General features: G+C 35.5%; 1 protein-coding gene across 4 annotated transcripts in view; it reads left to right on the plus strand.

The window, feature by feature from the left end:
• LOC101897125 (klarsicht protein) overlaps window positions 1–14,256 on the plus strand; it is a 382,506-nt gene extending 368,250 nt beyond the window's left edge. For 3 of the 4 annotated variants that reach the window (XM_059131582.1, XM_059131583.1, XM_059131585.1), the window contains 4 exons: window positions 8,347–8,522; window positions 11,054–11,595; window positions 11,659–11,881; window positions 11,954–14,256. In XM_059131582.1, coding sequence (XP_058987565.1) covers window positions 8,347–8,522; window positions 11,054–11,595; window positions 11,659–11,881; window positions 11,954–12,826 — 1,814 coding nt within the window. In that variant the 3' untranslated portion in view covers window positions 12,827–14,256. Of the gene's footprint in view, window positions 1–2,156; window positions 2,292–8,346; window positions 8,523–11,053; window positions 11,596–11,658; window positions 11,882–11,953 lie in introns of those variants that run through there. The other variant, XM_059131586.1, reaches the window with a different exon arrangement.
• Window positions 14,257–15,778: the final 1,522 nt, after the last annotated feature.

Consider the following 15,778-nt stretch of genomic DNA (forward strand, 5'->3'; position numbering starts at 1 on the left):
TCCCATTTTTACACCAGACCTTAGGTTGTGATGTCTGTAATTTAAAAAGAACCGGAAACTTATTTCGGATTTTATGATCGTTTTGGTTATTCAAAACTTGGACCCTTTGTAGGGAGGTACCAGAAGGCGTGGAACAATATATCCCATCTTCACAGCAGACCTTGTGTTAGTAGAAATAATGGGATGTGTGTAATTTGAAGACAGTCTAACTCTTACATTACGTTTTATAAGAGTAATAATAATTCAAAATGTTGACCCTTTGTGGGGAGGTACTTGATAGAGTAGACTGATATTGTCCATTTTCGCACCTGACCTAGCACGGATGCAAATATTAGGATTTGAAAAGTTGGAGCAAGATCGGATTATCCTATCACTCTCTGCATTAAATTCTTTTTTTTTTTTTTTTGAAAATTTGTACCGTTTTTGGGGGAGGTACCACAAGGAGTGGACCGATATTGTCCATCTTCGAACTCGATCTTAGTTTGATAATAATATTACGATGTATCAAGTTTGTACCAAATCGGATACTCTCTTCAAGAGTTATTGTGCGGACGGACATCGCTAGATCGACTCCAAATGCCCTAAAACAGATTTGATCAAAGAGACCTTGGGTCTAAAACCCAACCCTTTCTAGCCATATGTCTGAGGGTATAATTATAAGGACATTCTATATTTGCGACACAATATAGAATGTCCTTATAATTAATATTTTTTTGTTTTAGAATCAACAGAAGCCAATCTTTAAAACAACATATTTTTAAGGATTATGTCCTGACTTTTAAAGACAACTTTTCATCGGGATAAAATGGTGGATTTTTTTTTAAACATTATGAAGGACTATCAGGATATAATAGTGGTTTTTGACAATATACCAGAGATAATAGTATAATGGATTCAAAAAATATATTGTTAAATATAATGCTAGATTTCAGGATATCCAGGATATTTTGTTACAAATTAGCCGACATTGTTGAGTATTTTTCTAATTTTAGAGTTATGTTCATATATAAAGAACTATCTGAGCTAGAAATGTTGTTTAGCTCAGTTTTGAAAATTTGTCCTGTCTTTAAAAGGCGCTTGCCTTACTCCATTTCCATTGGCATGCTTCAATTTTCAGAATTCCTAATATCTGACTGACCACTGTCGGCACAACCACGCTTAGTATTTGCCTTGCCTTGCTACGCTCTTGGTTTATGTGTTTTATTTTTTGTTAACCGTTGCTTAGATGCATTCATCCCAAAAAAAAAAAAAACATTGAATGCACTAAACAAAAACACATTTTCCAAACCCCTCTGATCGACTAGATTTTTTTTTCTTTTCCAAATTCAATGCAGCAGTCAGATATTCAGCCCACTATTACCTGACTATGGCGGCGGCGTCGCCATCAGGCTATGGTGGTTACTGCGTCGTTTTGTTTCCACTTCAGCAATCAGCTGTACCCGATCATGCCAAGCCAAGTGTATGTTGCCTTGATTGTGGTTGCATGGAAATACCTGCAACCAGTTTAGTTGCAACTCTTCAAGCGTTCAGTGTGTGGTGGTTGAATATTTTTTTATTGCTACAGTTGTTATCCTTACGCATGGACGAACTGAAGAAAAATATTAAATAAAATCTTGGAAAAACAAAAAAAAAAACGCAAAAGATCGTGAAATATGTTTAACGCCTAAAGTCTCTTAGCATCGTTTGAAATCCAAAAAAAGTCGCTTGGTGTAATTCATAAAAAAACGACTTATTTACCAGTTAATTTTTTTTAACATTGGTTTCTCTGTAATAGTGTAAACATTTCACGCATGCGCACTGCTGATTTTTATATGACGAGTTATTACTTTTTTGCGTAATATGCGCCTTCATAGTTTATCAGTCTTCAGGCGGTTATGGCATCTTGAGGAGGTCTTGTTAATTGCTGCATTTTTGTGTGAAATTTTCCAAGTGATAATGAATAATGGGTTTATTTAAATTTAAAATTGTTTGACGTTAAATGAGTTGTTGTTAGTTAATTATGGTGAAAGTCGAAATAAGTGAATCTTAAATAAGAAACTTAAATATTTCATAAAAATAAAAGAGAAGAAATGCCCATTTAAATAATTTTTCTCTGAAAACCTTAAATCTTACAAAAATTGAAAATAGAAATACCCATTTAAATACGTGTTCACTGAAAGACCAAACACAAACAATAGAGTATTTTTTCATCTACCTGCTGTTACGTTTTAACCTGTGATAACGAGGAACGAGGAAAACCCACCCTTCCTCTTTGGGTTTATTAAAACAGGTTGAGCGTTTTCTAAAACAAGGTAAGAATCTCAAGTAAAGAATAGATTTTTTTGGAAACTTGAGCCGTTAGAACTGCGTAACTTGTTGCATTTTGGTGCTTGGTTGATTACTTTTAACTGCCTGACTAATTATGTCTTTATTTCCCTGCTTTGTATTTAGTTATGTCGGCTTTACAAAAGAGCTTCTCATTTGTATGCTGAAGCCCTACTTTATTATTTATTCTATCTCTATAATTTGGCCCAGATCTAGTGAAATTCATCAATTATACAAAACACGCAGCAGAAGTGTCTTTAGTTTTTCTGTTTTTGGCTAGAAGTTAAATTTTAATCACGTAATTTGCCACCCACTTGATTCTACTATTTAGTGTCAAATAAGGTACCGATTTAAACTGTTCATAACTCAATGTAGAGAAAACTTTTCTGTACCGAATATTGGAATTTTTGGTCTGTTGACTGAGAAAAAAAATAATTGAAAAAAAGGTTCAAAAATACACTTCCTTACATCTCATAAATCTGCAATGAATGCGATGGTTTATAACTTACAACTAAAACAAAAAATATTAACGCTTTATTTTCACGTTGGGTGCCATATGTACACATTTCACTCTATTGGGCTTGAATTTTGGCATTTTTGTACCAAATATTACAATGTGATTGTAAATGTAAGTAAACTGTGAACCGATCTAGCAAATTTAATAAAAGAATCCGTAATTCTCTCAAAAATATTCGATTTTTTGAGCAGTGGAGTTGTGAGTTGTCTAAGAGGTGGCTATACAAATGACTTGTTCCAAAATTTAATTGTTATTGAAGATTCACAAAAAATCATGTCCTTATGTCTCAGAAATTTTACAAATTCAATTTATTGTAACCTACGCCTTAAAAACTATGATCACAGAAAAGAAACTATAAGAACTTTCCACGTTGGGCGCCAAATTTGCAAATCAATTTGTATACCCTACACGACATTGTGGTAAGGATATTACGACTTTGTGCATTTGTTTGTATCATGGAGAAAGAAGCGAGATAGACGTATAGCTACTTTTGAGGATATTCATAGAATCACTTTCTGAGTCGATTTATGCATGTCAGTCCTTCTTGCTGTTCATATATTTTTGAGAACAAAATGCAGGTCGAATTTTTTATCCGATTGAGATGAAATTTTCCTAACAATATTCGCTTGGCCCAAGGACGAACCCTGTTGAAATTGGCGGAGGATCGGTTCGAATTTAGATATAGCTCCCATATATATCTTAAAACGATTGTGCCCCACATGGCCAGTATTAGTCCAAATGACCTGCATTTTAGGCACATTCTACCGAATTCGGTCTAAAAGCAAGTACATCAAATTTGGTGAAAATCGGTTCGGATATAGCTATAGCTCCCATACATGTGTTTTATCCGATTTTGGGTTTAAAGTCCCTCACAAGCGTAATATGCATTCCACAGCAATGATCTTTGGTACCAAATATCAGATAAAGTTCGAAACAAGTGGCTAAAATTTTGTACAGATCGGTTCAGATTTGGATATAGCTCCCATATATATGTTCCATCGGATTAGTCCAAATGACCTGCATTTTAGGCACATTCTACCGAATTCGGCCTAAAAGCAAGTACATCAAATTTGGTGAAAGTCGGTTCGGATATAGCTATAGCTCCCATACATGTGTTTTATCCGATTTTGGGTTTTAAGTCCCTCACAGGCGTAATATGCACCCTACAACAATGATCTTTGATACCAGATATCAGGTACAGCTCAGAAATAAGTACCTAAAATTTTGTCACGATCAGTTCAGATTTGGATATAGCTCCCATACAAATATCTTTATCCGATTTTAGGTTTATTGTGCACCAAATGGACTGAATTTGGTACTTCCGACGGAATTCATCTTAGAAACATTTGGTGAAAATCGGTTCAGATATAGCTATAGCTACCATATATATGTTTTATCGATTTCCCCTCCTGTTGGGTGCCAAATGTACATTTTGAAGGTTAAATGGTTTCAGAAATATTAAAGCTCGATTTGATATTTCTATTATGCATTCATGTTTTTTTTTTGTGGAATTTCCCTAATATAACCATTTTGTGAAAATAATTACAATATAAAGTATTTTTGGCAGAATAAGATGTATTTACACTGATACCAGAATTTCTGTCAATAGACATTTTTTGAGTTTCTTTCCCAATGACAAACAACTTCGGCACGACATTGGGCGCCACTGTTACACGCTGTGTCTGGCCTGCAATTGATTTTTGGCATTTCTAATTAGATTTGATCATTTTAACAATCTCTAATAATTCAAAGCAAATTGAAATAAGTCGACCACGATTACTTTCGTTTCACTTCTTCTCTTACTTTATGTAGTTTTCCCTATTGGATTTATTACAACAAATAATAAAGTTCATTGCACTTGAATTGCTAATTGACTTTAATGGAAATGTTGTATTGAACAACAATAACAACAAAAGCAAAGCAAAAAAACGACAACAACAATAATAGCAATTTTATGGAAAAATGTATTCGAAAAAATAAAGAGAGCTTTAATGTATTGAGCTTAGGCACAATATGGCTAGCGACATTAACATTATAATCACCGCCATCATCAAACATCATCGTCATCGGGTGATAGTCGGTGACATACACCATCAATAATAGTAGTACTTCAATGTAACAACACTCCCTTTATCAGCCAACGATAATGGCATGGAGTCGAAATAAACCGTTTGTTTATGGCTGAAATTTCGCCACACAGCTTAACAAATGCAAAAATTCATATGTTTTGTTTATTTGTTTTTATTTTATTCATGCGATAAAAACAAACAAAGTTACTGCGAATGAACAAACCAACGAACACAAAAATTTACTTCCCCAATTTACACACCTTTTTCGTTGCTTCTTCATGTGTTTCGGTTTTTTGTTTTTCTTTGTGTGTAATATTTATTTTATTGTTGTTTTTATCATGCACAAAAAATGGGGAAAAATTAATATATTTTTTTCATAACAAAAAAAAAAAAAAAACAATTGATTGTGAAAAATGAATCATTAACATGCAATTTCCATGGAAAGTGTAATGAAGGGTAAGATAAAATTTCGATTTTCCAAAAACAAAAAAAAAAAAATAATAATAATAACAATAAAATAAAAAAATGTATATGTATTTGTTGAACTGCAGTTGTGGTATTCATACCCAGTAAAGTTTTTACTTCCTAAGATGCTGGTCACTCACCAGTGCAAGCAAAGGCTGTATGCACTGCATTTTTTATGCTTCGGGTACTGAAAAGCATTAAGGTCACTTGAATCGATTTCCTGACTGATTTTCCCTCAAACTTCTTCACATTTTACACTTTTGGTAAATAAAGTTAAGCTAAAAAATATATTTTTTTATGAGAAAATACTTTGCAATGTGTCTCATAAGGCCACCGATTACTTTTATATTTATGATCTTTTCCGATTTAATTCCATTCCAAGATACTCTGAAGAATAGATTTTATTTTTAACATATATTGAAAGTACATCAGAGTAAAAAAATTTTTTATTTTATTTTTTTTGTAATTAGAACTTCAATACCGCGGAGCTTTTTAAGACATATATAGACCAAAAGTAAATATTTTCATAGCTCAGATTTGCTCGTTTTTACTCGCCAGCGGACATGTTCGAGGAGTACGAATTGTGTATCTATTACTTTATATGGGAGTGCTCGCGAGATAATTCGGTTTGAAAAAATAAAAGTGTGAGTTAAAATGCTCGAAAAAGAATAAGAGTAAAATTGAGTAAAACAATTAATTGTCACTGATTGGCGGTGGGTTGAAAATCCAAAAGAGTATTCGGCAAGAGTAGAACTTGCACGGATTTTACTCTAGCTCGAAAACTAATAAAACTTATCCGCTCCTATTTGAGTGACATAGAAAAATAGAGCATATTCGCTTTCTTGCTCGTAGGAGTACTCTCGCTCGAACTAGTGCGAGTTTTAGCCTTTACTTGAACTCAAGTTATCATTTCGGGCTTATATTACATTGACGTACAATTAACTTGAAATCGGATAAATACATATATGGGAGCTATATCCAAATCTGATACGATCTCGATAAAATTTATCAAAGGTATTTCTGAGCCGTATTTTATATATTTCCCCGAATATCATTGTTGCGGAGTGCATATTACCGCTGCGGAGTATAAAAATAACAAATCGGATGAACAATATATATGGGAGCTATAGCTATATCTGAATCGATCAAATTTGGAATACTTGTTTCCAGGCTTAATTTGGTCGTATGTGCAATATTCCATACCATTTGGACTGATGTTACACAATACCCTCACCATTTTGTAAGGAACTTGAAAAATTTCAAAAAAACTTCCGTAAACTACCACTTAAATGAAAACTGTTATATGGAGACTATACGAAGACCTGAACCGTGCTTACGAAATTTTTTGTCATAAGCTGTATTGCCCAGTACGAACTTCAAATACCAAATTTGAAACAATTCCGGTGAATAATGTCGCACAAATCATTAAAATAACGTGTATCGGTCATATGGGAGCCGAATACAAAACTTTTTGTCATAGGCTGTAGCACACCTTACGAACTTCAAATACGAAATTTGCAATAATTCCGGTAAATAATGTCGCTAAAATACCGAATATCGGGAGGTACCATTATATGGGGGCTATACGAAGACGTGGACCTGCATACAAAAATTTTTGTCATAAGCTGTAGTACCCATTACGAACGTAAAATATGAAATTTGAAATAATTCCGGTAAATACTATCGCTAAAATCATGAAAATACTGAATATCGGGAGGTACCGTTTTATGCGGGCTATACGAAGACGTGGATATGCGTACAAAATTTTTTTTCATAGGTTGTAGCACCCATTACGAACTTCAAATACGAAATTTGAAATAATTCCGGTAAATAATGTCGCTAAAATCATGAAAATACCGAATATCGGGAGGTACCGTTATATAGGGGCTATACGAAGACGTGGACCTGCATACGAAATATTTTTCCATAGGTTGTTATAACCATTAAAATCTCCCAATTCGAAATTTGAAACGATTCCGGTAGTTAATGTCGCTGAAATCATGAAAATACCGAATATCGGGAGGTACCTTTGTATGGGGGCTATACGAAAACGTGGACCGACATGGTCCATTTACGAACTTAACCTGCCTACTGCTAAACTATGCATGTATGCTAAATTTTAGCCTTTTATCTCAATTCGTTCGAAAGATAGCGTGATTACAACAGACAGATGGACAGACAGACCGACGGACATAGCCAGATCGTCTTAGAATTTTACGCTGATCCAGAATATATATACTTTGTAGGGTCTATTATTAATATTTCGAGGAGTTACAAACGTAATAACAAAGTTAGTATACCCTCTATAGCATGGTGAAGGGTATAAAAATTACGTTGGAAAATGTGAAACTTATAATGTTTACCAAAATTATGATTATTAATAATATTATATAAAATAAAATGTTTGATGTGGGCAGCTAAAAAAATCCGCTTATTTCTTCGGGTGTACATAAGTTTTTTCAGTTTTTTTGCTTATATTACAAAGCCCTTTCTCTCAATGAACTCAACAATTTCTTGGCAAACAACATATCGATTTGGTATGGATTGAAGCGGATAAAATCGATTTGGCAACAAAAACATTTTCTACATTGCCTATGTATTTTTTCATCTATGTGTCGGTTTACAAGCAATGCGTGTTTGAAATCCTAAGCAATAACAAGAAAAAAATAAATTAACCTTTATTTAGAAATACAAACAAATGTAGGCTTAAAATTGTAAAAACAAAAGAAAATAGAAAGGGCCTATTTTCTGTTTTAAACCAAGACACACACAACAAGACAGCTAAAACAAGAAAAAGGAAAGGTCCAGAGTTACCTTTCGCATTACGTTGTACTTTTAGTTTTAATTGAAATAATATAGTTCACTTTTTTCGTATTTGTATTTGTGTATGTATTTGTATTAGATGTTGTTGTTGTTTTTCCCCAACTTATACAATTTCCACTAATTTTCCCATTCTATTTTCTGTTTCTCTTCCAATCCATTTATTTGCAGATTTATTAGCCGCCTGGGAGGATTTATTAGGTTGGAGCGAAAATGCAGCCGCTGCTCGTAAAATGCAAGAAGACATGATTGTCTTGAAGCATGCTCTAAATCGTTTGGGCAATAAATCATCATATGAACAGTTAGACACAGAACCATCCATTCAAATTGCCATCGAAGCTCTGAAGGTAAGATCCACTTAACTTATGAAGTAGTTCAATCAAAGCGGACGGAAAAGCAAAACAAAAGGAAACAGAACAAACAAACTTAACAGCAAATTACAGTAATTGGAACATGAGGGAATTTTTGCAATAAAAATGTGCGGAGTAGTTATTGATTGGAGCGGTAGTGCGATATTCAGAAATAGGTTTTGCGAAAATAAACAATTAAATAATAAAGTGGCTAGATACGAATACCATGATGCTATTTTGAAGCTAGAATTCTAAAGAAACAATGAGGAGTATTTCTTAAAAGCTTGAAAGTCATTAGTTTCATCTTCGTGGCCTTGGTATTTGAATACTATTTTCTAGACAAGTCTAATAAATTAATAAAGATCTACAATGAATGGTCTAATTAGTTCCATATTTTGAAGACTGATAGCATGCTCTTACTGGGTGGGATAAAAAAATCTACAACAAAGTCAAACGTCATAATTGTTTACATTTTTTTTTAAATTTTATTGAATGAAAGCAAAAAATGTTGGAAATTTCATCAAATTTTAGAATAAGTTTAGATTTGTTCGAATTGGTCACCTTTTGCACGAATTATGGCCTTCAAAAGGCCAATGAAATCGTCACACGCTGCCCGAATGTTGCTCTGCGGTATTTTGGCTCATTCTCGGGAAGCGCTTGCTTGAGGTGATCGACACTTTGGTAAATTTTAGTTCTAACCTTGCTTTCCAAAATACTCCAGACACAATAGTCCAACGGATTGGTATCCGGAGATTTTGGTGGCCATTGTGCGCTGGAAATGAAACGAGGAACCTCATTTTGTAACCATTCTTGGGTGTCGCGTGCTGAGTGCAATGGTGCTGAGTACTGTTGGAATGTCCAAGGGCTGCGGGCAAAATGTTTGCGTGCCCAAGGCTTTAATACACCCTTCAGAATAATTTCGCAATAATATTCGGCATTTATTCTGATGCCACGGTCAATTAATACGAGCGGAGAGCGACCATTGGCTGTTATGGCGGCCCACATCACCTCACCGTGCCCGGCGCTTAAGTTCTGGTGGCCAACCGAAGGTGCACATATTCAAGGATTATTTTGTTCGTTTACAAACTGCTGCACAACGATTGTTTTCTCATCGGACAAAACCAAATTCGGCAGTTCACCTCTTTCGGCCAAGCGAAGCAGCTCTTTAGCTCTTTTGAGTCTATTTACTTTCTGTTGCGGTGTAAGTTCTTGCACTTTTTGGATTTCAATGGCTTTACCCCGAGCTCATTTTTCAATATTTGCCGAATGGAATAATGCGATATGTTCAGCTCACGAGCCATTTCCATTTTCGGCCACTGCGACGCGGGTTTCGATCAAGTCGTTTCTTTACTTTTCGAACCATTTCTGCTGATCCGTCCATTTTCTTGACGTCGGGCTAAGCGATGGCTCTTTTGAGTCTATTTTCTTTCTGTTGCGGTGTAAGTTCTTTCACTTTTTGGAATTTCAATGGCTTTACCCCGAGTTCATTTTTTAATAATTGCCGAATGGAATATCGCGATATGTTTAGCTCACGAGCCATTTTTCGGCCACTGTGACGCGGGTTTCGATCAACCATTTTTGAATCATTGCTGCTGATGTTGCTGTTTTTTCCGCCCACTTCCTTGACGTCGGGCTACCCGATGGTACGAGACACAAAAGAATTATTCACATTTAAATGCTAGAGTGCTCTAACGATAGCCACTTGTGGTTTTCCAGCCAAATATAAAGAAATCACACCATCACGCTTGAATTCCATCACGAAAAATTTTTTTTCTGGAAAATTTGCACCAAAATGCTTTTTTATGCTTGTAAACAATATAATGAGCTGTCACTCAAAAATTTTAACAGCTGTCGGACGAGTGGTTTTGAAATGGCAGCAGTCTGAAGTTGGTTGCAGTTTTTTTCATCTCACCCTGTAATTCTCACACCTGCCACCAATAGGGATCCTAATACTAAAACATCGAAATTCTAAATCCATCCTTTCCCTCTAAACCTTAGTGTTCCAAGTTAAGTACCATTTAGTACAGTTTGCTCACTTAGTAAACATTTTCAAAACCACCTTTAATTTTAAGTTTTTAGCCATTCACATAGTACCAAATGGTACCATTTTAGAAGTTTAGTAACATTTTAGAACTTTTCGTAACCTTAATGTTCAAATTCCCAAAACCCTTTAGTACATCTATTCTGCCCTCCATCAGTGCTTCTCATTCCAAATTTCAGAATTTTAGCTCATTTCGTTTTTTCCAACAAAAGAAATTCAATTTTCTGAACATTTTAGTACTCTTCGTAACCTTTTAGTATGAATTTCCAAACCCAGTCCTATCACACGCCAAGATTAAACCTAGTGCAAAATTTCAAGAATCTAGCTTCAGTCGTTTCGTCTGGGCTTTAATTCTCGGTCAGTCAGACAGTCAGTTATGTTACTACTCCATTATACGACGGACTTATACGGATTTACGAACATCCATTTGAAATAAAATTCAGTATTGTCATTTAACCTTTTCTTACATTTCTTTTCATCCCAACAGAATGAGAAAACCCAATTGCAGACATATCGTACACATATGTTAAAATTGAATGCCTCCGTCCACAGTTGGTTGACAAAACAGGAGCGACGTTTACAAAACGCAGTTGTCGAACAACAATTGAAAGAAGCCGCTGCCAACTTGGGTAGCATTGAACTGTTGGAGGAAAAAGACGAAATTGAGTCCGAACACAAACAGAAGATCGGCGGCATTACAGCATCCTCATCCACTGTCACAGAACAAACAGAACCTGATAGTACAACAACAGCAACAACTGCAACAAAATCAACAATAGCAGTTACAACAAACAAAACAACCATGATAACTGTCACCGATAGTAATGGCAATCAAGTTGAAACCCACACCACTGCCTCGGGAATGATGGCATCATCCAGCAGTGTCGGTACCTGTACAACAACTCAAACAATTGCCAATGAAAAGAATTGGGATTTACAATCCTTGATAACATCGGAAAATGAATTCCACAAACATTTAAAAGATGAAGTAAGCGATATGTACACAGCCTGGGATGAAGCGGATTCAAGGTATCAAAGACTGATTTCTTGTAAAAACATTTATCTCATCTCATTATTTTTTTTTCTCAACAGAATAAATTCACAATTGGAAGTACTAACCTCTTCCTTGACGGCATGGCGTCAATTGGAGTGTGGCCTCTCGGAATTCCAATTGGCTTTGGGTCAAGATCGTGGTACTCTGCAAGGTTTGGAGGGTGCATTAAAAACTGGTCAAGCCACTCCAGGGGAATTGGCCCAAAACGTTAAACTGGTGGCTAAACTTTTGTCCGAAAAAGTCAACGTCAGCCAGGAACAGGTAATTATATTCTGCTGTGCCCCTTTCCATTTATTGTTTAATTAATGAAAACTCTTTCTCTCCACTTTACAGTTAACGGCCGTCCAAGATTACTTGGATCCCAACCATGTACTTTACATTGCGAAATTTACCGCATCCAACGGTTCTCTTTCGGATTCGGGCATTTCAGATGGTGGTGCCACCTCTGATGGAGGCCTATCAGAACGTGAACGCCGCCTGGGTGTCCTGAGACGTTTGGCCAAACAATTGGAATCTGCCTTGGCTCCTGGCAGCGAGGCCATGAAATCAATTGCAGCTCGCATGGAATCTGCCGAAAATGACCTAAAGAGTCTTCAGAATACTTGCAGAGATTTAATTGTGAGAACAGCAGCTTCTCACCAATGCAAGAAACAACAAGCCCAGGACCATGTGACCGCAGAGAAGAAAGATCAAACTGATTCTACAACAGCACAACAATTGAAACATGCCAATGGCTGCCTTAAGGGACGACACCAAAACGGCAACGGTCATTTGAATGGCTTGGAAGGTAAAATCCAAGTGACTGCTATTGGTGATGGTGTTATGTCGTCAAACTCGGCAGTGAGTAGACGTAAACGTAAAAATCGCCGTAGTTCGGCCACTGCTCCCACAAATGCCGTTGTTTCGGCTGATATGGCCCAAAGCAATGCCTTGCAAATGACCTCCACCACACCCGATGGTGATGATGATCCCTCCGATGATAATTCCAATTACGATTTGGATTCTTCCGACGATGAATTGAATTCCAAATCAAAACGTGGCTGGGCCTGGCGTATAGCTCGTGTGGCAGTACCAATGCAGTTGGCCTTGTTCACGGTGTTCTGTGCCGCCTGTCTTATGCAGCCAAATTGTTGTGACAACATTAACAACTTGTCCATGAGTTTTACACCACAATTGCGTTACGTACGAGGACCTCCACCCATTTGAAGGGTTTATGCAGCGCCACTGGCAGCAAAGGTCATACCCGATTGTACCCTTTGATTTGCATGCATTACTAAGGTCTCTATAAGGTTAGGGATTATGTTAAGCTTAAGGTCCCTTGTATAAGGAATCCCACGGATTCATTCCACCACGTATAGGGCATTCAGACTATCAGACAAATCACATTTGAGACAGAACAGAGATTAAGCGCTGCAACAGCAGTAAAGAACAACATCAACAACACCAGATAAAGGATGAGGGGCTATTTTTGCGTGATATCCGCAAAAAATATGAGAGCCCAGCCCAAACGCGTCTCTACGTATTTGTTTTTTAGATATGTATCTTAAATAATAATCAAGGTTATGATAGATTTTAGAGAGTTAAAACAAAAGAACCGCAGGCGCGTTCAAGCTAATAACAAACACAAGAGCAGGAGAACATTTTTACGCAGCAGCAGCAACAGAAGTTATAAGCAGTTTATAAGATGCAGGTTTTAAGAAACAGTTTTAGGAATATATATTTTTTTAATGAAATGAGAATTTAAATTTTTTTGTTTTTGTGTTTAATGTTTAGAGCAACTAAAATAAAAGCTATAATTAAGCTATTTTATTAAATCGTGAAGAATTGAAGAAATAGAAGAGGAGGTATTGCTGCCTCACAGACTAGGCCAGCTTAGAATCATTTTGAAAGAAGCTTAAAAGTGTTGAAGAACACCATTAACAGCTTAGGATGGTTGATGGCTTTAAGCCTTCCGAACCTAAGCTTGCATACCAAATTTCGCAAGAGCAAGCTCCACATGGAGAAAAGTAAGACAGACATTTTGGAGAACCGCAAATCGTATTTCAATCATTTGCGGATTTTTACTTGAAACAACATTCAGTTTTAGAAATCTTTTGTGGATTCTATTCTTTTTTTTTAACGCAGCCCTCTACACATAGTTATGGCATATGTTACTTTAGTTTATTTTCAAATATTAAAAACAAAATACATATATTTATCGTAATTTACGTTCTTAAATTCTTCAATGGAACTATTGCTTTCACGTTCTTCTACTTTGTTTAATAGATTTCTAGTTCTTTAATTGAGGTTTCTAAAGTTATTAGTGTATTTTCTATATTTGTTAATAACTTGTGTACGGATTAACTATTCAACAAACAGTTATCCTTTTTGTATAGAAGAAATTTTCATTTTACTCTTAAGTATTCTAAAACACATCCAATCCAATCTTTTGTATATTATTTATGTGGCCCTTATCGCTTTCTATTTCTTTTTTTTTTAGTTTAACTATCGTCTTCTTTAAATCTAATTCGTAACGTTACTATAAATTCATCTATATTATATCCCTATATAAGTTTAAAAACAACAAAAAGTATAAAAACTACAAAATATTTCAAAAAATCATTTTAATTTTAAATAAAACAAACAAACTGGAAATCAATTTTGAAATGTCTTTTATTAAGGGAATGGGAATCTGAGCACCTATTTAGTAATCAGTTGCTTACATTGCAGTACCAGATGTTAGGTGTTATCGTGGGACTCACCTTAACCATTTGAAATAGAGGGTTTCAGTTTTACATTTTTATAAACAGTGAAGACTTGACGAAAAGTTGGCAAAATATTCGAAAATTTTTTCGATTTGGGTAAAATTTTTATGGGCCGAAATATTAAAAAATTAACTTTTATGCAAATCATAAGACCACGACAAATGTACACTGAATATGATGTGCCATCCTAATATTTATAAAAGGAGAAGAAAATGAGTTATTTTTATGCCCTCCACCATACTATGAAGGGTATATTGACTTTGTCATTCCGTTTGTAACTCTTCGAAATACTCATGTCAGACCCAACAAAGTATATATATTCTTGATCAGCGTAAAATTCTATGTCCGTCTGTCTGTTATAATCACGCATCTTTCGAACGAATTGAGATAGAAGGCTAAAATTTTGCACATATGTTTATTTTGCCAGTATGGTTAAATGGGCCATGTAGGTTCAAGTTTTCATATAGCCCCCATATAAAGGTCACCTGAATTGTTTCAAATTTGGTATTTGAAGTTCGAAATGGATACTACAGCCTAATACAGAAAATTGTCTGTGCAGGTCTACGTCTTCGTATAGCCCCGATATAACGGTACCTTCATATATTCGGCATTTTGATGATTTTAGCGACATTATGCACCGGAATTGTTTCAATTGAAGTTCGAAATGGATACTACGTCTTCGTATAGCCCCGATATAACGGTACCTCCCTATATTCGGCATTTTGATAATTTTAGCGACATTATTCGCCGGAATTGTTTCAAATTACGTCTTTAGAGTTCGTAATGGGAACTACAGTCTGTGACAGAAAATTGTCTAGGTCTTCGTATAGACCCCATATATCAATATCTCCCTATATTCGGTATTATGTCGATTTTAGGTACAATACTCACCGAATTGTTTGAGATGTCGTATTTGAGGTTCGTAATAGATGCTACAGCCTGTGACAGAAAATTGTCTATGTAGGTCCAGGTCTTCGTATAGCTCCGATGTAACGGTACCTCCCTATATACGGCATTTTTATGAGTTTAGCTTCATTATTCAATGTTCATTTCAACTTTCGAATTTGAATATGGTAATGGCTCATGACAAACAAAACCTATTTAGGTCCACGTTGTATAGACCCTAATATAACGGATATATTCGGCTTTTTTAACGATTTAACAGATTTTTAACGCATTTTATTTTTTAAAAATCTCCAAATTCGTTCCAAATGGTGGAGGGTATTCACAGTTCGGCCCGGCCGAGCTTACTGCTTTTTAACTTGTTACGACTTAAAAATGGTATCGCTGAAGGTGTTCATTATGAAATTCACATTTTTTACACAACTTTCTTTCTCGCCCATTTTCTATTTTTTTATACCCCCACGTAAGGGTATTATGTCTTTGTGCATTTGTTTGTAACATGGAGAAGGAA

Source organism: Musca domestica, unplaced genomic scaffold (assembly GCF_030504385.1).
Source record: "Musca domestica strain aabys unplaced genomic scaffold, Musca_domestica.polishedcontigs.V.1.1 9, whole genome shotgun sequence".
NCBI lineage: Eukaryota > Metazoa > Arthropoda > Insecta > Diptera > Muscidae > Musca > Musca domestica.